This window comes from Rhinopithecus roxellana, chromosome 8 (assembly GCF_007565055.1).
Source record: "Rhinopithecus roxellana isolate Shanxi Qingling chromosome 8, ASM756505v1, whole genome shotgun sequence".
Classification (NCBI taxonomy): Eukaryota; Metazoa; Chordata; class Mammalia; order Primates; family Cercopithecidae; genus Rhinopithecus; species Rhinopithecus roxellana.
Window position 1 is genome coordinate 52,543,625 of NC_044556.1, and position 25,924 is coordinate 52,569,548.

The 25,924-nt window shown below is 38.2% G+C and overlaps 1 protein-coding gene across 1 annotated transcript in view; it reads left to right on the forward strand.

Annotated features, from left to right (window-relative positions):
• SPAG17 (sperm associated antigen 17) overlaps nucleotides 1-25,924 on the forward strand; it is a 258,327-nt gene that overhangs the window by 79,586 nt on the left and 152,817 nt on the right. Inside the window, exons 5-10 of the mRNA XM_030935882.1 lie at nucleotides 12,031-12,217; nucleotides 14,173-14,367; nucleotides 16,114-16,295; nucleotides 20,753-20,914; nucleotides 22,063-22,135; nucleotides 22,347-22,459. Coding sequence (XP_030791742.1) covers nucleotides 12,031-12,217; nucleotides 14,173-14,367; nucleotides 16,114-16,295; nucleotides 20,753-20,914; nucleotides 22,063-22,135; nucleotides 22,347-22,459 — 912 coding nt within the window. The remainder of the gene's footprint in view (nucleotides 1-12,030; nucleotides 12,218-14,172; nucleotides 14,368-16,113; nucleotides 16,296-20,752; nucleotides 20,915-22,062; nucleotides 22,136-22,346; nucleotides 22,460-25,924) is intronic.

The window sequence follows — 25,924 nt, forward strand, 5'->3', positions numbered from 1 at the left end:
GTATGCAAAGCTGACACCATGCTGTGGATTAGAATATGAAAAAAAGAAAAGAGGACTTTACCTAATCTTTTCATCTTTCCTGAATCCACAGTGAGATTCCGAAATTTCTACAAGGTTAGTGACTGACTCCCCAACTTTTTAACATCAACATATCTATGTAGATGTTGTCTTTCAAATGTTAATTAATTGCTTACATCTGTGCAACCCAAAGAGTGTTTTGTATATTCTATGTTTAATTGTTGAAGTTGTATTTTTAAGAATCAGTGCTTGAAAAATATCTGTAATAGAAATTATAGAAAATCTTAGGTGAAAGTGAGGGCAAAAATAAGTAATATAACTAGGTACCTGTTCTAATGTTTTAATGTTTCACTATATATTTGATCCTGTTTTAATCAAAACTTTTGAAAAAAAGATAAATATCGTTTTAATTGCCAAATACAGTGAAGAAATGTCATTCTTTTCAACTTCACTGCTTTTAATAACACTTTAGTCTGAGCTATGGTTAACATTGCTTTTGCTTTCTGCTTTGCAAGAAAGCTTGCTGGGTAATTCATATTATAAGAAATACGAGGAAAGATACTTCTAAAATGAACAGTTTTAAAACCTTCAGCATGTAAATTTCTGGTATACAAATGCCAGCCTCTAATTGCAAATAACTTAAATCTATCTGAAAACATTTATTTATTTGGAAATACCTTGTTGATGAACTTCAAATATAAATATCATGAAGAAAATGTACTGTATTTCCATAAACATATTTTAGCATTTTAGAACTTCTGAATATGACTTTCTCACACAATAATTCTAAATTAGTTTGATTTTATTATATCTTAAAACTTAAATAAAAGTGTTTTGTTTAGAAATATATTTTTCTTACATCCTTATCTCAACATTTGCTTTTGCATTTTTATTTCTTTATGTTGTTAATTTATTAATTCAACAAACACTTACTGAAACATTTACAAAAGCAGTGTACTAAACACACATATTCTCATCATGTTCCTTATAATTATAAAATAAATTGTTTGGTTTTCATTCTGATCCGTTTTGATTTAGTCATTATCTGAATATTATATATCTACTCACATTTTTGTGAGTAGATATTAACTTCAACTTTTAACTTCAACTTTTGTATTATATATTAATTATGAGCACATTTAAAATCAAGACAATTTTGAACCCAAATATTTTCATTATATTGAGAATTCAACTAAAAGAAAACACTCGATAATAAAAAGAAATGAAAAAAAGCTACAATACAAAAAGTCATTAACTATTTAAATAATTGGCCAAATAAAATCTAGTCTTAGGTTCCTTTGTGTTGAGTTCAGAATGTTTGCACAGGTTTTGGGAGAAGATCCAAATATATTCCAACTGTGCTTTTAATTTATGAATTCAAATAAGTCGTCCATATTTCCTTAGATGTTTTTAGAAAGCGTATCTTTTTTGTAAAAGAATAGTTCTTTCTTTTGCTAGCTCATATGCATGGTACAAATTGCCTTATTTCCTGATGTACTAACATTGAAGAGAAGGAAGATAGGTGGTAAAGAACTAGGGAAACTTTTTGTAACACTGGTAAACTATTCTTAAAACAATTCAAAATTAAAAGTGTCTACGTTTGATAATACATCATGATGAAGCCCCAAGCAACCCAGAGCCTCCTCCAAAAGAGAGACAAAGAGAAATTAGAGTAGTTTTCACAGACACTTTCCAGCTTCCTCCAGTCCAAACTCTGAAACACTGGAAACCTGCCAATGTAATGCCATTTGTGTGTGTGTGTGTGTGTGTGTGTGTGTGTGTGTGTGTGTGTGTGTGTGTTGTTTTAAAAGAAAAGCCATAGGGACATACCAGGAAATTACAGGCTGGTTAGTTTTGATTCAGTTGTGGTTAAAATCTTCAGAAACTATTTTAAGAACTCAAACAGAGAAAGAGCAGGGACTCAGTTTAGAAGGACCCATGTGGTTTCAGGAAAGGAATAACTTGCCTCACTAACTGGATGGAATTCTTTGAGGGTGGATTATCGAAATGAGGATCCCACTAAAATGGATGTTGAATCTAAGGAACTTCAAAAGCTAACAATTCAGGAGAAATAATAAATGACCCCCCAGCTGGTTTATCCATAAAATAGAGGAGTCCTTTCCTAATTGGCTTGCTTTTAATTAATGAAAACTTTTTACAGACTTCAGGAAAAATGCAAAGAAACATACATCTTTAACATACAGTAGTACTTTAAAATATGGAAGAGCTATGATTACAGCAGCTAATAATTATAGTTGCCTGTCATTATTGACTATTTGGCACAGTACCAAGCCCTCTGCACACATTATATCATTTAATCTTTTAAATGACTTTATGAGGTACAGAGTATTATTCCCAAGTTGCAGATGGGGAAACTGAGGGTGTGAAAAGTTAAGGAATTTTCCCAAGGCCGAACAGCTACTCTCAGTAGAAGAGCTGGGATTCAAATCCAGAACTGTCAGACTCCAAAGACCATGCTCTAAACCCCAGTACATATCCTTCCTAAGTGTGTCTCAGTAATTATGAAATGGCACTCTTGGCTCACAAATCAGTGGAGTGTCTGCCCAGAGACATTTCCCTGTACGACCAATGGCTGTGCTCAGTGATCTACTCACAACCATCTGGTTCCACTAATTACACTGCATTCAACATCCTCAGGTTAAATAGGGGGACAGTGGTCAAGGGAAGGAACAAAACTCATCAAGGAGGAATGCCCTTAGCTAACCAACCACTGATTCCAAAGGGAATCCTGACTTAACTTCCAGTCCTGCCCCCCACCCAGAAATGGCTCAGTCTCTGGGGGGATCTCTTAAAACTGGACATCCAGAGATTGTTCCTAATGTCCTTCTGCATGGTAAGGTAGGATAGCATTGGTTGATCTAGTACTAAAGTCTTTCATAGACTACATGGAAAATACAGAGGAAGAAAAGCAAAACATTCACAATGTGTAACCCGATTATAATTGATGTTAAGATTTTGGCATTTTTCTTTCTGTTTCCTTCTGTGCATTTGCTTCTTTACATAGCTGTAATAATTGTAAAAATCCACCCCTTTTTCAGTTAAGATAGATTATAATTTCTACTCATTATCACAGTGTCCACTCTATCATTATTATTGGTTTTGTGATATTTTATAGACTACCATAATTTTCTTAACCATTTCTCTATCATTGAGCATTTAAGTTATTTCAATATCTTTTCATAATAAACCATATACTTTGCAGTATAGAATTCTCCATATTTTGGATAATTTTCTTAGCATAGATTTATTGAATTGGATTAATGTTTAAAAATGTTCCCATAACCTTGTATATTCAAAGTGAGTCCTATGGCCTTTTAGACCTAGTTCTCCATTTAAAAAAGAAAAAAATGGCTCCTGATCAAATGAGCATGGAAATCACTGTGTATTAGATACAACTCTTGAAGATATTTAAGAACATAATAGCTAATTAAAGATGAAGGAGTTTTGTGAAAACCACTCTATTTAATATTGTTTAACTTACTGTCTCTCAAATTTATGTGATCTTATACTTTTTTTAAGCCTGTCTCTTGTCCCCTAGAATAGATTGTTTATGAGATAGAGTGATATATTGAAAGAGAACTAGAGGAACACTCAGAAAACCCAGTTTTTCATAAACTACATAATAGAGTGAATTATTTACAAACTCTGTGAGCATGTTTTCTTATCTATATCTTCAACAATACTGTTCTGAGGATCTTATTATAAATTTTATAGAAACATGGTTATACACGAATATGTATATGCATTATTATTTTTTTTTTTTGAGACAGACTTTCACTCTCTTGCCCAGGCTGAAGTACAGTGGCATGATCTCGGCTTACTGCAACCTCTGCCTCCCGGGTTCAAGTGATCCTCCTACCTCAGACTCCCAAGTAGTTGGGATTACAGGCATGCACTACCACACCTGGCTAATTTATTTTTTATTTATTTATTTATTTATTTTTTAGTAAAGATGGGATTTCACCATGTTGGCCAAGCTGGTCTCAAACTCCTGACCTCAGGTGATCCACCCACCTCAGCCTCCCAAAGTTCTGGAATTGCAGGTGTGAGCTAGTGTGCCCAGCCTGCATTAGGCAGAAGAATCGCTTGAACCCGGGAGGTGGAGGTTGCAGTGAGCTGACATCGTGCCACTGCCTGGCAACAGAACGAGACTCTGTCTCAAAAAAAAAAAAAAGAATAAGATGAAGTATAGCTATTTATCATCAGTTCCACTGACATTTACCATTTACCTTCCTTTCATTGTAAGGAATTAGGAGAATGAATACTTATTAGTTATAATTGAATTTTGACATTGAGAAGTCATTTAGAAATAAAATATGATTTAAAATATGTTCAAGCATCCAGTAACTAGATTGCCCTATTTTTTTATTTCTCCCTTTAGAAAGTGAGAATAACTTAAGATTAAGGGTTCTAGGTAGGTGTCACTTGATATTCAATTGAATATGTGAAATGCCAACACTTTTTTTGGTTATTGCTGAGACAAGAATCTCGTATCTGCTATGTAACTTAACTGGTTAAGAAATCTCTGTGCCTATCCAAAGCCTTCTCACAGTAGGAGTCATCTAGATGCTTTCTGTACATACTGCATTTAAAAAAAAAAAAAAAAGTAATCTGTGGCAAACTTGACTCTTCCTTCATATGCTGGGGAACATGTGTTCCCCAAACATGGTGGAGAGAAGGACTTTTTGAATATGCCCCTTCTAAATTTTTGCCCTGCATTGACAAGAGTTCCCTCTGAATTTTTAAAGTTATGAGTGAATGACCATAGTATGGGAACATGCATGCCATGTTATCCAGAAGCAAGAAAGGCCAGAGAAAGAGTTTGTATGAACTAACTTGAGTTTATAACTGAGGGGGTCAGCTTTGCTGTATGTGCCTGATCTGGTTAACTCCATTCCCACTCCCAGATTTCAATACATAAACCCATAGGTGAGAAGGGTTTACTTAGAATATGAGAAAAAGGAAATGAAAGATAGAAAATGATTTTGCTATGATTGGGGCTTGATAAAAAAGGATGTTTCACTGTGAAACCAAGGTAGAATTCTAGGGGCCAACCAGTCATTGTCCAGAATTAGAGGGACAAAGAGACTGTCCTGGTTCAACTTCAGTATGGAGGGTGGGAGGAGTGAGGGATAGATTGAATCCAGGAGAGGAACAGGTAGACCACCGTTATGGTCAGCCATGGGGGTAGAGCAGAAGGCACTGGGTAGGGTAAAGAACATGTTCAAAAATCCACCAAGGACATTTCGACCTGGATCCAGAACCCTGGAAGACCTGGGTACTTCCATTTGCTTTTATTGTCTGCATATATTTTCTCTGCACCAGAGAATCCTTTCTTTAACCAGGAAATTCTTTACATAGTAATACATACTCTACTAATTGAAGATATATCACTGTTAAATGGAAAAATGCAGGACACCAAGTTATACAGAGAGAACAATAACAGTTATGTAAAAATGATGCAGAAAATGAATTTGAAAGGATGCATTGCACATCTTCTTCACTCATCTTCCCCAAGTGGTAGAATTCTGGTGGCTTTTTAAGCTCTTTATATTTTTTCCAAATTTTTAGTAATATTCTTTATAAGAAAAAGTTATTTACAGAAGTAAATCCGGATTTATGAGGGTCCTCTTTAAAAATACTTTTAGCTGGGCATGGTGGCATGCAGCTGCACTCCCAGCTACTCAGGAGGCTGAGGTAGAAGGATTTCTTGAGCCCAGGAGTTTGAGTCCAGTCTGGGCAACAGAGTGAGACTCATCTATAAAAACTTTAAACATTTTTAATACTTTTGCAAAGGTGAGGGAAGTAAATATTGATAATTTTAATGTTAATGGAAATTAGTTTAACATATACTGTTCTCCAGTCTCCCAAGTTTGGCCTCGCTAGAGGAATGCAAAGGTAAAAAGAAAGGGGAGAAAGGAGAAGTGAGCAGGGAGAGAAAGGGAAGTGAGCAGGAGGAGTGGCTGAGGTGGGTGGAGTGCTCTGGAGAAAGGAAAGGGCATCGAGCAAGTGTGCTTCAGCCCCTGGGAAGAGAGAGTAGAGGGAAGCAGACAGGTTTGGAGAAATTAGGAGAGCATCAAAGACTGAGACAAGAGTATCATGGAAATAAAATGAGTTTAGGGTTTGAAGTCAGACCAGCACTCTCTACCACAGTTGTGTGTCTTAGGACAAACTCTGTATTAATTTATACAATGGGAATAAAATTACCCATCTTACAGGTTGCCTTGTGAGATCAAATTAAAGATGATGATATCTGGAAACCATACTCTGCTACTGGAATTTACCACTTCCTTTGAATATTTGGTTGTAGTCAGCCCTCCTTTCTGCAGAATCCCAAGAACCAAATAGAAGAAAGGGCCAGAGAGTTCATGAGCTTCTAGAACTCCAGTCTTTGCTAAAGTGGCTTCAAAGGGATGAGACTTATGTGGCTGCACAGGCTCTCACACCCTGCCTAGGAGAACCTGGAGGGCCAAAGGGCCTCTTACTGTGTAACCCATGATGGGGTGGGGTAACTGTGAAATGATGAAATGAATGAATGAACACATAAATGAATAGATGTTTATTCTTCCAGGTAAACTTTAAAATAGTTTAACCTAAAATGGTTTCATCTTTTTAGATCAAAAGATCACTCTGAGATTTTATTTAAAATTGCAGTTGTAAAAGTTTGTGGTGTGTTTTGATGGCCATGTTGGAACTTCTCTGTGGCAAGACCAGCTGTCTACCAACAAGCTGCACAGGGTGTTGCAAATTAGTAAATTTGCCATAACCCGAAGCTTGGCTGTTAGAGAGCCCTGCGTGAGTTGTACCAGTGCTTCCAGGCCAACTGCACTCAGGGGCACTGACTTGTGCCTTACAAACCCATTAAAAAAGAGCATGGGTGATAGACCCAGACTGGCCTGGCTTTGCCACAGACTGGCTTTGAGCTTGAATAGCTAATTGCCCTCACTAAGACTCAGTTTTCTCCTCTGTAAAATGAAAATGATGCTCTACCTATTGTAGTTATCGTGAGTACTTGACAAGATAGAATATTTGGACTATAGTAAGAATGTAACAAATAGAAATGTAGTATTAGTGATAATGATAAGGATGATAGCAATAGTGACAATGACAGCCATGATTAGAATAGCCACTTGCTAATTTACTACTGTAAATATTACTGTCACTTTTATGGGACAGACCCCTCAGCGTTAACTGAAAGTTTTCTCCCTGTAGACAAATTGTACATAGGAAGACAAACTGTCAGAAAGTTGTGTAGTACCTAGGCCGGGCGCGGTGGCTCAAGCCTGTAATCCCAGCACTTTGGGAGGCCGAGACGGGCGGATCACGAGGTCAGGAGATCGAGACCATCCTGGCTAACACGGTGAAACCCCGTCTCTACTAAAAACTACAAAAAACTAGCCGGGCGACGTGGCGGGCGCCTGTAGTCCCAGCTACTCGGGAGGCTGAGACAGGAGAATGGCCTGAACCCGGGAGGCGGAGCTTGCAGTGAGCTGAGATCAGGCCACAGCACTCCAGCCTGGGTGACAGAGCGAGACTCCGTCTCAAAAAAAAAAAAAAAAAAAGAAAGTTGTGTAGTACCTCAAGTCTTAACTAGGGGAGTTAGTTTAATGGTTTACAGTCCTAATGGCCTGATGCAGCCGCCTGACCACATGGCTGTAACTCCCAGGTTACCCAGACCTTCCTATCCGTCTATCAGGAAATCTCTGCCCTGGACAATTTTGAATGAACACTGGCATTCTTTGCCTCTCTGATTCTTCTTCTTTCTTCTTTCTCCCTTCTCCTCCTCCTCCTCCTCCTTCTTCTTCTTCTTCTTTCTTCTTCTTCTTCTTCTTCTTCCTTTTTCCTCTTCTTCCTCTTCTTCTTCTTTTTTTTTGATGTTTTCTATTACTGAGGAATGCTCTTCTTACTGGCCTCTTAGTTCTCTAATGATCATTTCCTCCTCTCCGCCTAAGCCATTGCCTCCCTTGAACCTTGTCATCGCTGAAGCCCTCATCACCTCCAAAGTCTTGAGATCTCCTGTTCTCTAACCTTGGAAATTTCCTGTCCCTGTCTCTTACTCATAATCCAATATTCTCCTACATAATTTCTTCAACCACATTATAAATCCCAGTCCATAGATCCCAACACTTTATATTCATTGTCTTCTCCTGCTATTTGTTTGGCTTAGGTTCCATGATCCAATCAATATTATTGTTTCTCTGCTCACTCTTGATTCCTCTGGCTCTTCTCTCCTTCTATCACAATCATTTTGCAAAACCCCTCCCAGGGTGAACTCAGTGATCCATCATTTTCATTTCTATTCCTGAGCAGCTAAATATAAATGGAGAAATTCACACAATTAGACTAATTTCATTTAAAATTAACAATCTCAACATTTTCAATAAGTTCTCACCACTAGCAGAGTCCTACCATATTACCTCAGTAAGCTTGCTCCCCAACTTTCTGACATAAGATAACTCTTATGTCATCTTCCCTATTCAAACCTCCTACCTCTTTCCTGCCTTTTCTCAGTTGATGACTTTGCCTCATGCTTCACTTGAAAAAATTGAAACATTTTCTCAACACCATCAAGATGTCTCTGTTTCTTGCACCCATCCTCTTCTTGTTGTTCTTAGTTATGAAACTAAGAAATTCCCTCTCTTTCTATCAAGGTCCAGTCATTGACACATTCTTTTGTTCCTATCCCATGTTGACTCCTGGAGAACTTTAATCTCCTCAGCCCTATATCTTCACTGTTTCCTTCTCTACTGGATCATTCCATCAGCCTGCAAGCATAACATCTCTTGACTTTACATATAGACATACCTTGACCTTATTATACCCCCCTTGCATCCACTCACCCACTGAACAACTCAGAGCTCTGGTTCTGCTTCACAACCAAACTTCCAGAAACAGTTGTCCATAAAAGTGGTTTCTCTATTGATACTGCCCTCCTATTTTCCACCTCCACACTCCACCATAATTGCTCTTAATGTTACCTACAACTGCCAATTCTTGTCTTTTTGCCCTTTTTGGTTTCTTAGTTCTCTAGCTTCACACCATATATTTTTTCCTACCTTTTTAGCCACTTCTCTATCTCTTTTTGCTGGCATCTCTCCCTATATCCATTGGTAAGCATTGGAGTCCCTACCATGACCTCAGACTCAGTTCTCATATTTCTCAAGAACCCTCACCCATGGTGATTCATCTCTTCCCATGCAGTTAACTACTATCTGTATGTTATGCACACCTGAAATTGTAACTGTAGCCAAATTTCTCTTCTGGGGAGAGAATGTGTGTATTGAATTACCTTCTTGACCTCTCAAGAGGCATCTCAAAGTTGACATAGCACTATTAATATTCTGTCCACCTTAAGTAAAAACCATTTAACACCCCAGTCTTCTGTATCTCTGTAAATGACACCATCAACCACCCAGTTTCTCAAACTAAAATCCACAGCATTATCTTAATGTACCTCCTTATTCAGACTTCATATCTAATCTTTCAACCCATGAAGCTTTGATACCCAAAATACATCTCTATCTATTTTTCTTCACTCTGCCAACACTTTAATCTGAGTCACTATTGGGTTTTATCTGGACTATTGTGAGAGTTTCCTGAGTCTTCTGGTTTCCAATCTTACAAAATCATAGAGCTCATCTACTTAAAACCCTTTAAAATCCCCATTGCATTTTAGTTAAGACATAAACTTGTTATCTCTACCTTGAAAGCCCTGGATGGCCTGGCCCACGCCCTGCCTCACACACCTCATCTTGGGCTACTCTGCACCTCCACTGCTAATTTCCCTGCTGGGCTCATCTCCTTTCAGTTCTTTGAACATGACTGACTTCTTATGCCTTAGGGCCTTCTCTCTCTCTCACACACACACACACACACACGCATGCATGCACACACACACACTACATTTTCCCTCCTTCTTATGTGTATGACTCTTGTCTTTGAGGTCTTTACTCAAATGTCATTTCCACAGAGTCATTCATCACCTACTTATGAAAGTGTTCTCAATTGTATTTCTATAACTACAGTGGGTTTTATTCTTCATAGCAGTCATTAAAATTTGTAGTTACATTTTTATCTGTTTGTTTGTATTTCTTTTTCTCTATCTTTCCCCGTGGGCTGTGAGCTCAAGGGGCAGAGCCCAGCCCCATTTTAGGCACCGATTTATACCTGGTGCAGAGAGAAATGCTAGGACCCTTTCACTCCTCTGTACCTTACCTGTGCTCTCATTGCTGCCTCTACCCAGTGTTGTGAATGATACCTGCAGCCTCCACTGATGTTTCCCTCTGCTGCTGAGGAAGCCTGGGACAGAAATTGAAGCTCATAAAAATATTCACTGAATGAATGAATGGGTAGATGAATACCAACATCCCATACATTTTCAGAACTTCTGTTCTTAATGAAATTCTATTGTTAAGATTACCACATTTGTGTCATTGGGAATCAACTAAGGGAGATGTGTGTAAAGTCTGGCAAGCTTGACTTTGGTAATGCTCTCCTTTCCTTCCAATCCCCTTTTCTGGTCTGGCATAGAGCGGTTTCCCCGGACCTCCACTTCCACTCCACGGATATCTTTTCTTCTTTGACCCTAGCTCTTCTAGGGAGTTAATTTTACCACTTATATATGTTCTAGCCACGATGGATTTCTCTTCACTTTCTAGAAATGGTTAAGACCATTTCACAGTCTGTACCTGCTTCCACCCCAGGCTGTGAGTGACACTTGAAGCCCCTGCTGATGATGTCCCCTTCTGCTTAGGAGCAAGTACAGATTGTGGCAGTTTCATCACCACTAGAGCCATGGGTGCTAGAACCCATGGGCACCACTGGATGCCAAAGCTAAACTGGGCCCTCTGGAGCCCTTAACATCCAGAAGCCACATGGAGTAGGGGAAGTGCTCCTCTCCCCTTCTGTGTTACATTCTGTTAGCTGGGTGTCAAAGCAGCATATCATCTCTCCCCATATCTAATGTCATAGAGTTTTTCAAATTTGGATTTTGTGGCCTCAGGTAGATATCAGAGTCCAAGACATTGCAATAATGTAATTAGTTTTGTTTTAATTTTGTTAAGTAGAGATAATAATATCAGTATAAACATATTCCAGGTCTTCTGCAGGGCCACCTTATGATCCAGCACTGCCACAACATTTCAATGAGTACAACTAATTCGTATTAATAAACGTATGAACTGAAAGTGTAATTACATTATGAAGTACTACACAACATTTTTGCCAACTGTTTGGAAAGAAAGAAAAGCGGGGTGTTGGGGCGGAATTAATCTTTACATGGCACATGCCAATCTAAGCATGCCCCAGAGCATCATGGAAGGAATTCGTGTTGCCAACTGATGTTTTATTCTGACCCCATCTTTGAAGACATCAAATAGCAAGCATTGGTTATGTCTGCACATTCTCTGGTAGGATTATAATAAAAATACTTAGTTAATGCTAAGTTTCCCAAAGAATCTTTTAATCTTTTTTTAAAAATTGGTCAATACATTACTTGTACTATGAAATGCTTTATCAAGGAGATTTTAGCAAAATATCTCTTTTCCTTTTTATTTTTAATTCTTGTTTTGTTTTGTTTTTAATAACCAACCCCAACTCTCTCTGAAACTCAGACAGAGGCTCTCCAGGGCTAGACTAAAAGATAAACCTAAACTCCTGACCCCATTTTGTACTAAGAATTATCTTCCTGCCCTACCTTCAAACCACTGGGGTGACTTCTTAGGCCACACTTGGCTATCCTGTAGGACTGATTCTCTTCCAGAAGTCTGTGTAACCAGCTTTCTGACACCCACCCCTCCAGTCCTCATACATAAATGTGCCTTGTCACAACTTAAGCTGGAATCTCCACTAAGCTGACTTATAGAATGAATACATAAAAAATAAAGAGTATACAAGTGATTGAATGAGATGAAGAATTAATTCACCTGGCAGTAGAAAAGCCATTGCTTGCTCACTGTTTGATTTGGAGAAAAAAGTGTTCTCTCATTCCAGGTAATAGAAGACAAACTTAAGTTAGAAAAGGATAAAGGGAAAGCAAAATCTCCCAAGGAGAAAAAGACTCCAAGTGCCAAGCCTGCCAAAGGAAAGGGAAAAGATCAGCCTGAGGCCAATGCACCAGTGAAAAAGACCACCCAGTTAAAGCGGAGAGGAGAAGACGACGACACCAATCGTTACATAGGTCAGTAAGGCGCTGTTGCTGGCGGTGCCTTTCACGTGTTTCACTCCCATGAGTGAAACGCAGTGGTAATAAAATCAGACCAGTTAATTTGGTGACTCACATAGAGTGCATAGCTTCCTGACCCCAATTCCCTCATAATCATTTTGCCCTAGATAGAGACACTAGAATTTTCCTGCCTCATGACCTGTGATGCAATTGGAGCAGTCATCCCAATAACCGTGCTTAGTCTTTCCCAGCCTTTCCACTAGTTAGAAATATAAATCACTTACTCCCATGACACCCTGAGAGAAAAAGACTTCTATTTGCAATTCATTTGTGTCTGTAAGCAAATTTTTCTTGAGACAGGGTCTTCCTCTGTCACCCAGGCTAGAGTGCAGTGGCACAATCATGGCTTACTACAGCTCCAAACTCCCAGGCTCAAGCCATCCTTCCATCTCAGCCTCCCCAGTAGTTGGGCCTACAGGCACACGACCATGCTCAACTTTTTTACTTATTAATTTATTTTGTACAGACAGGATCTCTTTATGTTGCCCAGAGTGGTCTTGAACACCTGGCCTCAAGTGACTCTCCCTCCTCAGCCTCCCAAAGTGCTGGGATTACAGGCAAGAGCCACTACACCTGCCTCTCTTATACAAATATTTATTAAGCATGTGTCTTGCTAGGCCACATTTACACAGTGCAAATAAATGCTGAGATAGCCAGTTGACTGCCACCAAGGAGCTTACTATCTTGTTGTGCACATATAGGAAAGTCAGACATAATTATAAAGCAAAATAAAAAGTGATTATGGTCATGAGTGAAACACAGTGGTAATAAAATCAGACCAGTTAATTTGGTGACTCACATAGAGCACGTAGTTTCCTGACCCTAACTCCCCTACAATCATTTTGCCCTACCTAGATAGAGACACTAGAATTTTTCTTACATTTTAGTTTATTAATATAAAAATGATTCATCCTAGGCAGTTGTAAGTAATTCATTCCTGCCTTCCCTTGAACACAAATGATCTACTTGTTATTATCTGCATATTTAAATGAGATAGCAGAGGGCTTTCCCATCCTTTACCAGTTGACTCCCCTCATGCATCTCTGCTCTAAATCTAATAGACTTGGAAGAAGTGATACTATGAAGTTCATGGGCAACATTAACATTGATTAGTTTAGTGCTAGAAGAAAAGTCATTACTTAAAAATGAAAAATTGTGCCTCTGTTGCACTGTTTATGTATTGATCTTAATGGGCTTTTGTGAATGTAGTGCTTTTGTGTACCATGTGCTATCAGTATTAACGTGTAACAATTATTCTCACCCTCCAGAATGTCACATTCTATAATAAACTTATGTTTTAATATTCATAAAACAGTATAACGAGGGCCAAATAAAGGAGAATAATGTTAGGAAAGTGCACACTATGTATTTTAAATTTTTAATGCAATAAATACATAGTTACTACATAATCCATCCTCGGATTCACACCCATTGACCTAAGTGCATACAACACTTTTTAAGGGAGCATGTCTATATTCAATATTTCCCTCTCCTGTAAACACCTCTAGTTATAAAATACCACAAAGCTGTAGCTATTTGTAATTCAGGAGTAAAGCCAGATGTTGCTCAAAAGAGATTAGAACCCAGAAAAGTTACAGGCCAAACTCTTTAACAAAAACCCAAGCACACATTTTCCATGACCACAAGCCCCATATAGATTTGTCCTTCTATTACGCCTATGTCTCATTTGCAAAAGTGACTCAATATTTTGTAAAATAGTCACAGCCTTCTTACTGGAAGAGCAATAATGAAAAACAGTCAACATGACTGCATTCCAGCCAACTGGATCATTTTTGGCAAGCCAGAGGGATTATAAATGCATGCATAATGTATATAGCCATTGAACTGGCTGAGTGCAACCTGCTCTCTTTTACAATGATGGCTGCTCTGCTTTATGGTATTTTGAACAGACGATGAGCCAGATGATGGTGCCCAACATTACATTATAGTCGTGGGCTTCAACAATCCTCAACTATTAGCAATTATGGCTGAGCTTGGCATTCCTATAACGAGCGTGATTAAAATATCTTCAGAGAATTATGAACCTCTGCAGTCACACCTGGCAGCAGTTAACCAGCAGCAGGAAGTTCTTCTTCAGCCAGAAGGTATGCAGTCTGCTACACAACTTACTGAGTCCTTCAGTATTACCCACTGTCCTTAAAATACAAGTATAATTTTCTGTCCAAAACATAGTCATACAATTCGTACATTATTAAATCTTTTCAAGACTTTGATTTGCTATTTACTCTGCTTGCACCAGCCAAGTGTTGTAAATTTTGCAAATTAAAATCATACCCTGTGTTTATATCATACCCTGTGTTATATCCCTGTGTAGCCACAGAAGACAGGCTGTAGGTGAGAAGACTTGGTTATCCAACTACCTTTCTCTGTAGCATTTGATCTATAAGTTTTACCTAAAGGATGGGCTGGATGAATCACTGTTAATAATCTGTTCTTGCAGAAGTCACGTCACCAAGTAGCCCAGGGGAGGTCACAGGCTTCTTGCCCTGTTCTGCTATTGGCTTATTGTGAGAAGTCATGGGGATGCTATATGTTCCTAGCCTTAGACTAGCAAGTTGTGGGATGAAGTTCCAATCATGCTGCCATTTAGCCATTTTGAGCCTTGAGGTCTTCATCTAAGAAGATTATCCTAGATGACTTCTGTGGAAGGGGAACAGAAAGCCCCTTTTTGCTGGGGACTTCTGTGGAAGGGGTGTAAGATTGTGTTACCAGATGCCCAAGTTTTTTCTGCCATATGCTGTTGCTTTTATTGTTATTTATTAATAATATCATTTGCACAGTGCTTTGTATCTTACACAGCCGCATCCCAATTTTTGTAACACTGCATTTTTAAATTGCTGCTCAAAGTTAGAAATAGCTACCCTTGATAATACTAATAGCGCTCACGTATTGGGCTCTTGTCTTGGGACTAGGCTCAATGCTAAGGGCATTAAGTACATTGATTCATGTGGTTTTCACAACAAGCCTAGGAAGTATGTTTTATTGTTTCCATTTTACAAAAATGGACTCTCAGTCTAGAGGCACCTATTCAGTTAAAAAGTTGAGGTTCAAACCTAGGCTATTCCTGATTATCTCAGAGGATAGTTATAACATTAAATGGCTTGTTATTGAAGTGAGAAAATGCTGCATAAGCTCTAAACACAGTCTCTCTGTAAAAATATTAAATATATAAAAATGAAATAATAAAAAATAGACTTTATAATAGAATAATGAGATCTTAGTAGTAGAAACTACTATTTAAATATAGATGTAATAAGCATAAATATTTCAGGCAAATTTTTAAGCATAATTTTATGGAAATCTGTCATTATTTTACAGTAAAAGTACAAATACCCAGAGAAGCCTCTTGCTATTTAATGTGACCAAAAGGTAACTGAAACATACAACATTGATCCAGTCTGTTTTTATCAATATAAGAAGGAGAACCAGATAAATTGCATTTGTAATCAGTTATGTAGCAGACACTAAGTTGATTAAAATAGTGATTTGGCAGAAAAACTGGTCCTATGTAGATTGTCATCTAAGAGTGGTGGAAATCTTGAACATATTTAGCTCCCAAAATGTGTGACCTAGTCATAATCTTTCTGGGCCCCAACTATAAAATGAAGGCATGAGATAAGCTCATATTTAATATGAATCTCAGAAGTAAAGTTCTCTGATTTAATAATTGTATACTCCAACTTCAAAAATTTATCAAAATTACATTCCTTTATTTACATTTTCTGGTACTGTACAGATATCTTGCAATGCATGTGACTCACCATGTCCACTTAAAGTGGGAAAACATTTAACACTCTCATTTTGTAATATAAACATGTTGCTATTATTAGATCTAGAAGCAGAAAAATTGAAGAAAGAAAATGCCATAAAAGAGCTTAAAACTTTCTGGAAGTACTTGGAACCAGTCCTGAATAATGAGAAACCTGAAACAAATCTCTTTGATGTTGCTAGACTTGAATACATGGTCAAAGCAGCTGATTTTCCTTCTGACTGGTCAGATGGCGAGATAATGGTTAGTGCACACATTACTGAGAATGCATGGTTTTAACATGTGACACAATGGTTCTATTTGCTCCATTTATTCATGACATAGATAGTTACTGAGTGCTGATTACAAGGCATTGAGCTAGGCTCTTTTATCATCAGGATAATGATAATATTGAATGCTCAATGATGGTTATAGTCTGATTCATTAGCTTTTAGTGTGTGAATTAACAACAAATAATAAGATGTAGTAGATGAGGATCAAAAAGATGGTGATTCTTTTATTTGGTGACACGTGGCTTTGTTTTATAACAACAATGTTCTAGGCAGTAATTAGAATCTTCATATATATTAATTTTAAATAGTAAATTTTATAGTTTGTTGAATTACGTGTCTGACTTTTTGTGTTTCAGTTCATACATTGCTTTTCTAAACCCTTGCTTTTATTCCCCCCAAGCTTTTTTTTTTTTTTTTTTTTTTTTTTTTTGAGACCAAGTCTTGCGCTGTCACCCAGGCTGGAGTGCAGTGGTGTGATATCACTGCAACCTCTGCTTCCTGGGTTCAAGTGATTCTCCTGCCTCAGCCTCCCATGTAGCTGGGACTACAGGCATATGCCACCATGCCCAGCTAATGTTTGTATTTTTAGTAGAGACGGGGTTTCACCATGTTGGCCAAGAAGTCTTAAACTCCTGACCTCAGGTGATCCTCCTGCCTCGGCGTCCCAAAGTGCTAGGATTACAGGTGTGAGCCACCGTGCCTGGCCCAAAATCTTACTTTTAATGTATTTGGCCTAGAAGGTCTATCCTAATAAGATGACTTGATCTTGGCCCTGTAGTTATCAGGCATTTCCCAAGAGTGGGGTTTCCTGGCCCCTGCTATTGAGGAGCTTGCAGAGAGGCAAGACTAAAACTGTGAAACAGAGAAGCAGTGGTCAAGGACCCGTATATCTAGGGGCTCGATTATGTGAAACAAACTCTTAAGTTTCCTACTAATTCAGACAAAGAAAAAATGGAATGTTTGGAAATGTAGTGAATGACAGATGCATGATGGCTTTTTAACAAAACAGAAGGTCAAGTGACTACTTATGGAAGATGTTGTGGAAAGTATTCAGGCATCCCTCTGTTACAGAAAATCTCTCAGGTCTCTTTCTAGTTGACCCCTTATCCCAACTAACAGGGACCTGGGAGTGTTGAATACTCTGCAGGACGATATATTTCAGCATTAAGGGAGCTGAAATGAAAGCGAAGTCCTAGGGAAAGACCATATCAAGTGAGTGCTCTGAAAAAGGCTGGGCAAAGTGGAGTGTGGAGGATGGATGGGTATCTGCACAGTGACTGTGGGTAGCTGACAAGAAAAAAAAACACAAAAGCCAACTGTCTGAAAGAAGAGTGAGATCAAAGCATGAAACTGTTTCTACAGCCGAGGGTAGGCTATGGGGCATGGACACTTTGGTCTCTGAGAGTCCCTGGTTCTATTACCTTGAGATGGATATGCACTTAGAGAAGTAAGTGATAACGCTGAGGAGGGTGGCTAGACTTGAACCCTGAAGGATAGACAGGACTTGAATAAGTAGTAATGTAGAGATCCATTTGAGTTATAAAGACTCTTAACCCAAGGCATTAGATGTCACTATGTAGAAACACCACACTTAAGTCTGATATCCTGATGAATCTCAGCCTTGTTCTCTGCATGGAAAATGAAGCTGAATGTAGAAAAGCTGTGATAAAAAGCAGAGCTGGTTCTGGGAAAGACTGGAGACTCCAAACTCCCTTTGTCCTTGCCCCTCCCCACCCCTTCATCTAGATAGATTCAGCTTTCCTGCTTTGTCTTCCACTCTCCTGCCTCCTAAACCTGAGCTCAAAGAAGGACCCACTGTCCTGTCCTTTACTATTTCATGTTGCCTTGGGTCGATATGTTTCCCTATCCCAGAGATACTGGCATTCCAAGTAACATATGAACATTCCATCCTATTTTCTTGAAATTCTAGATTATACTAAAAATGTGATATATATTGGGGGAAGAGGCTATTTCTTTGGGATCCTGAAATCCCACCTCAAATCCAGCTTCTTACTCTGTCTTCCACAGACCAGCTGTTCTCCCAAGCATGTAAAATCTCTGGTTAATAAAACCCACATCCACAAATTTAAATTTTGAAGAAACACCACTCCTCTCATTTGGGCCAAGTCCTGGCTACATACCCTATAAAGAACTTGTGTATATTTTTTGTTCAACAGGGTATGGGAGATCCCAGCCTTATAATTCCTGAACCATAATTCATTCAGAGGAGAATGCTTCTAAGTCAGTCTCAAACCGAGTACCTTTTGCTCCGTCTCTAGCTAGTGCTCCCTACTGTGTGTCTTCTTTACTTTCCAGGCACAGGCTGAATAAAGCTGAAATGCATTGAGTCTAAAATTGTGTACATTCCATTGTGTCATCAGAACATAGACATGAACACTATGGTATTCAATGGCAACTTCAAAGGACCGAGCACCATTTCTAGCACTCTGCTTCCCACTGCAGTGTCCACAATTTCCTATTCATTAGATTTCAATCACTTCCTTTTAAAGAAATAGGTAGTGGCTATATTTTACTTTAAAACTACAGAATGGAAGAGTTTAAATGGCAACTAAAGTTCAGAAAAATTATTTTATGTGGAAAAATATTACCATTCTAGTTATGGTGGAACATTCCTGACTTCAGAAGTGGAACATTAATGTAAAGGGTCTCTAGTTGGGCCATGAAGGTAACTGTCAACAATGAAAACATTCAGGTCTCTACAGAGCCAATTAGGGCTGTGTTGCCCAGCTTCCCAGACTGATCTATTAGTCAATTTGCAGGTATTTACTGAATATCGACTTATACCAGGGCTGTGGTCTGGGTCCAACTGTAGTAATCTTTTAAAGCCCATGCATGCCTCTCTAAGATACGGTTTGTGAGTGAAGCACTTGGTAAAAGGTGAAAGATTTATTCGTTATGAAGAGAAACCAGAGCATGTGAGTGAAGCACCTGGCATTGAGGATAATGGGGAGGGAAAGTCTTGAAAATGGTTCAGTCATTAAGTTGGATTCTAGAAGAAAAGGTCATTGAATTTAATAGGTAAGATCAAAGTTCATTTTAAACAAGATCATTTAATAAGAATAAAAATGATAAATCTACCCCTAGTAGAAGCAGATCAAATGCATAGTGTCACACTTTAAGCTATATCTGTAAACTGATAATGTCTTCATATCCAGGATAGGATCCATCCAAGGAGCCCTCTTCCCCTTTTATTGGAGGAAAGCATTTGCAACCTTTCCAAACTTTGGCTGCAAACAAGCAGGCTATATTTCTGTTGAACCAAGGTAACAAAAGCTTTACATCAAATAAATGCTCTTCAAGACATGGTAACTGTCCCTGGAAGACATCGGCAACATTTCAAGTTAAGACCCTGGTTGCTGAAATAATGTGTTGTCCTTAGCATGTGATTTGCTGTTGGATTTTAAAATGAATTATCTAGATTAAGCTAAGGGATCACTGGGCAAAAGTTTTACTCTATTTCCTAGAAACAAAAACAAAAACAAAAACATATTTCTATGCCAGAATTTGGGCAAGCAACACCAGATTGAAGCTTGACTGAAGAAGCCTCGGCCTTAGTGGGAATGGGAAGTCAGCAAGCAACCAGGTGCACCATAGTGATTGGCAGAGCTGTGCATGTCACTGGACTTCTGCATACAAGGAACCATCTCATACCACCTTACTTCTTGAACTCAGACATAGGATGAGCCTATTTCGTTCTTCTTTGCTTCCAGGCAGACAGACCCAGTCATCACATTGCTTTCCTACTTCTGGAAACAAAAGCCCAAGTAATAGAGGTATCTGAGCTACAGTTTGCTTGCCAGCTCATAAAACCTGTGGGTATTATAGAAACAATAGTCTATCAGGATTTCTTAGTGTTTTGCCATAGAGATAGAACAGGTGAAAGGAAAGAAGTGGAGCTTGGAGGAAAAGAAGAAATACTGATTGCCCAAATACTTGTGTAGATGCAATGTACTTGGGTAGAGGATCCACAAAGCAGAGTCAGTGTTTCCATTGTGCTCCTTGCATAGCCAGGTAAGAAATCATCTATAACTTGTCAGTGGCTGAGGATATTAAAGTTACCTAATGTGTTTTAGGAATTAAGACACTAAGAATATAGGCCACACTGCTGAAACTCATGACTCAGTTGTATTTATTTTAGTTGAAGCGTTAATTAGGCTCTTAAAACATTAGGCAGCCATATGACCCTCCAAAGGAAACAGTCCACATTGTGGTAAACAAAAAAGGACAAGAAAGGTTCAGGAATATAAATGGGGTCACCATGGCTGGGATTCAGTGGTTTGGGGATTTAGGGGTTTGCTTTCCTGTATAAAGTTGATGGGTGTAGCTGTTAAGAGAGATATAAACCATATATCTGATTCCAACAGTATAAAAGTAGTAACCAATTGCCATTAAATCTCTCACTTGTAGCTGAAATTGGGCACTGATATCTTTGAAAATATTGCCTGTCTGATGTATGACATCCTGGATTGGAAAAGGCAGCACCAGCACTATTTGGAAAGTATGCAGCTTATTAATGTTCCACAAGTGGTTAATGAGAAACCTGTATTAGAAGCCATGCCAACTTTGGAGGTAGGCATGGGCTCAATGTCTTTAGTGGGATGAACAACTCACTGAACAACTTTATTTTCATATTTATAAAGCATATGAAGAAAAAGTTATAAAATACATTAAGGTCATACTGCCTACTGGCATAAAAGATAGCTACATGATGGAGGCTTTATGGAGCTCCTCAACTACCAGACATTTACAGAGGCAGGGATGGAACCCTCTTATTAGCACTCGGTACAATGAATAACATCTGTGACAGAAAGGATATTGATAAAGTAATTACAATATTTATTTAGCACCTGGCTGTGTGCTAGCGCTTTGTAAGATGCTGACAATACAATAATGAAAACTCATTCCCTGTCCTCCTCATTGAGGTTAACTTTGGCAGTCAGGTCAACAATGAGTTCAACATAGCATGATGAATGCTGAGAGCAGTCATCTCAGCTTGCAGTAGAAGAAATAAACCTGGTCACCTGATCTGGAGAGGAGCAGAGCAAAGAGAGGGAAGTCAGGAAAATTGAACCAGGATTCTCGATGTGGGGAAAGATGAGTATGAAGTGCCTAACAGAAAGCGTGATAGGGGAAAGGGACAGAATGATATTCTCAAGAAAGGGTCAAAGATGTACAAAGATATGGAGGTCAAAGAAAAGCAGTACTATGGCACAAACCAGGAGTACAGTGTAGTTCAGTGATCCCAGGCTGCATGTGCAAAGTGAAGAACAACAGAAACTAAACCTGGAGAGGCAGGAGCCAGGTTATGAATCTCCTTTGGTGCTAAGTTGAGAGTCTGGTTTATATCATGTAGGCAATGGAGAACTGCTGAAGAATTGGGAGAGGGAAAATGGGATGACTCTGAGTCACCCAGGGGCAAAAAAAAAAAAAAAAAAAAAAAGCCTGTTTGATGCTCAGTGCCCCATCACCCCATCACTTTCTCCACAATTGCTCAGTGGGTTCTGGTGGGAAAAACTGAATAATGTCTATACCATTACCTTCTTTCCTTCATCAAGCAAAACTCTTTTCCTTTGGTTCTAATATTAGCAGATGATTTTGTGGTGTGAACATAATTATACAACCTCAGAATCCTGTTGGATCTCATCATACCAGCATTTGGTGAGGGCATCTCTCAGCTGGGTATCTCAGTTGTTTCTTTTTAATTATTCTTTTTCTAGGCTCCACAACCTGCTGTACCAGCTCCTGGAAAGAAGAAAACACAGTATGAAGAACCGCAAGCTCCACCACCAGGCATGTATGAAATCGGCTGCTAAAGGATCAACACCACGAGCTGGCACTTTAAGAGATAATGACTGCCCTCCATATTACCTTCAGCCTCCCTTCACCTACAGCTCCTGCATTTATTAGTGCATAGTCATAGTTTGAAATTATGAATGAAATGTTGATGGAAATAATGGAGAACACATCTTAATTGGGCAATGGTTTTTTCTATATTTTACAGTGACTTCAGTCATCACAACTGAAGTAGACATGAGATACTACAATGATTTGCTGAATCCGATTCCAGAGGAATTCATTTCTGTGCCCCTGATACTGCATTGCATGCTAGAACAGGTGGGGATACTCTGAGGCATTTTCCCAGGTTGTATACTTGAGTAAATTATTTCATCTTTCCCGGCTTCTGTTTTTTTTTTTTTACACTATTTTAAAATTATAATACCTAAATGCATTCACCTTTATAAAGATTAGAATATTTCAGATGAAACTAAAGTCTGCTTAGATCTTCAGCTTCAATTCTCTTTTCTTTTGCTATTCTCTGGAGCCATTTATGTAACATTCCCTGAAGTTTTGGTAGAACATATCCTCAGTACTCTGTGTCTGGTGTCATTTTAATGGAAGAGGAAGAGGAAGAGGACATGGACAAGTGGGTGGGGTGGTTAATAGTCTTTATCTTTAAAATTTCTTTCATGCTTGTAGATTTAACTAGATTTTTGTATTTCTGAGGCCAATTTTTGTCGTTAGCTTTTTTCTTAATGAGTATGTCTTAATAAATATTTTACTGGAGTTTTAAATATGATACAATGTGCTTAAATAAATTTAAATTCACTTAAATATGTTCTAAAATTTCCTCTGTATCGGGTTGTGTACCTTTCCTCATGACTGATGTTATTTATTTGTGCCTACCTTTTCTTGATCATGGTTGTTAAGGGCATAGCTATTGTATTGGTCTTTTCAAAGAACCAGTATTTTGTTTCATTGATCAACACCTTTTTACTTTTTATTTTATTAATCTCTTCATTAATTTCATCTATTTATTTATATATTTTTTATTTACTTAATTATTTTAAGACAAGGTCTCTCTCTGTCCCCTAGGCTGGAGTGCAGTAGCACAATCACAGTTCACAATCTCAAACTCATGGGCTCAGTGTTCCTCCCACTTCAGCCTCCTGAGTATCTAGAACAACAGGCATGCACCACCATGCCCAGCACATTTAAAATAATTTTTTTTGTAGAGACAAGGCTTTGCTATGTTGCCCAATATGGTCTTTAATTCGTGGCCTCAAGCCAACCTCCCACCTAAGCCTTGGGATTACAATCATGAACCACCATGTCTGGTTCATCTCTGTCATTTCCATGTTTCTTTCTTTGGATTTATTTTGTATTTCGTTTTAATTCAAAGCTTACTTCATTTATTTTTAGTCTTTTTGCTTTATTTAAGGCTACACATTTCTTTTCGAGTGTTTCTTTGTCTGCATCCTGATGCTTTCAGTGTATTCAATTCTAAAATCTTTTAATTTATTTACGTGTGTAACCCATGAATTATTTTGATTTTCATTATTTACTGATGATTTCTAATTTTTTTTACATTATGATCAGTAGGCATGTTCTGCAAGTTAGCAAGTTAAAATTTCCTGAGGCTTCCTGTGTGACCTCATGTAACATGGTCATCATGAATGTTCTATGTGTATCTGAAAGAGTTTTGTTATTCATACTAGTAGCACATACGTAGCACTTATAGGCACCAGGAACTGTTCTAAATACTTTCAATATGTTAACTCATGTAATCCTCAGAACAATCCTATGAAGCAGGAACTGTTTTTATCCCCCATTGTATTAGTCCATTTTCACGCTGCTATAAAGATACTACCCCAGACTGGGTAATGTGTAAACAAAGGAGGTTTAATTGACTCACAGTTCTGCATGGCTGGAGAGACCTCAGGAACCTTACAGTCATAGTGGAAGGCAAAGCAGGCACCTTCTTCACAAGGCAGCAGAAAAAACTACCACTTGTAAAACCATCAGGTCCCCTGAGAATTCCATCATTATCACAAGAACAGCATGGGGGAAACCACCCCCATGCTCCAGTCACCTGCCTCCCTCGACACGTGGGGATTACAATTCGAGATGAGGTTTAGGTGGAGACACGGAGCCAAACCATATCACCCATCTTACAGATAAGGAAACTGAGGCACAAAACGTTTTTTGTTCAAATACTAAGTAGCAGAAATGACTTAAAACCTAGTGAATCTGCACAGAAAAGTACTTGGATGGGATTTCTGCATTGTTGTCTTTTAATGTTGCTGCTAAGAAGTCCGATGTCAATCTGATACTTTTTTCTTTGCAGATAATCTTTATTTTTCTTTCTAGCAGTTGTTAGGGTTTTCTCTTTATAATTGATAACACAAGACTATGTCGAGGTATGATTTTATCAAACTTGTCATTATGGTGTAAGAGAATTATAATCTGATTTCCAGTCACATTGTGTGTGAAATAAAAATTCCTTACACTGTCCCATAAAGGTCCTAAAAATAGAGTTCTGAGATGTACCTGTCATTTCACCTCCTGCCCGCCACCACACACACACACACACACACACACACACACACACCATCATCTACATAGGCCTCTGGTTTTTCCTCACATATGTTACTTAATTCCACCTTAACCTTTTACTCTAACTTCTCTACCTAGAAAGCTTTCTCTCTTTCTGGAGAGTCTCCAGTGGAAGTGTCATTCCTTAGAGAGGTCTTCTCTGACCACCTGATCTAAAGAACCCTCTCCCCCACACAACACACAGCACTCTCTACCACATCGCCTTGTTTTCTTATCAACAGCTTTTCTTTTTGCAATATATTGATCAGCTATTTTTTCTTACCTTCACCATCCTCCTACTAGAATATAAACTCCACGCAAGCAGTAACAATGTAGTCTTGTTCATTGCTGTGTGCTCGGCACACAATAACTATACCTAACCCATAGTAGACACTAAATACAATATTTGTTAAATTTAGAAGATTCTGAGAAAGTCTTCTATCTTCAAGTACCATTTTTACTATCAATTTACCTTAATTATTACTGAATGGATGTTGGAGCTTCAGGGTTTTCCTCTTTGTCTTTTAAGTTTTCTTTCAATTTTATGCCTTTGGGAATTCCAGCATACCTTCCTACTAATGCTTTCTTCAGGGAGTCCAATCTGCTATTGAAGTTTTGTTTTGGCAGTAATGTTTTTAATTTATAAATTCTCTAATTTTTTTTACAATTGCCTATTGTTTTAGTTCATGGATGTGACACATTTTTTTCTGTTAATACGTAAAAGGTTTATTTGAAGTCCTTTTCAGACTCTATCATCTCTATTACCTCCCATATACATTTTTCTGGTTTTTGACTGCCTTAGTTTTCTAACCAATTAGATAGCTACACTAATATTTACCTACAATTGCTCCATGAAGTTTTTAGAATACCAATAGTTTTATTATATCAATAAATGCATAAAAGTACAAAAGCCCTATAGAGCTTGCAGTATCATTATTTTATTTATCTTAGCCTTTCTTGTTTTATTCTACTAAACTTAAAGCAACATTTATTAACCATCTACTATGTTCCAGGTACCAAAAGAGACAGTTAATGAGCTCAGTACCTCACAAATAGAAGCCACTCAGTAGATCCATGTTGAATGAACTAAGGCTTAATAATAATAAAGGGATGAAAAAACTGAAATATAGAATGATGGGATGACATTTTACAGGATGGGATGTTAGAATTGAACATTTCAGAGAAGAAACAGTTTTGAGTCATCTT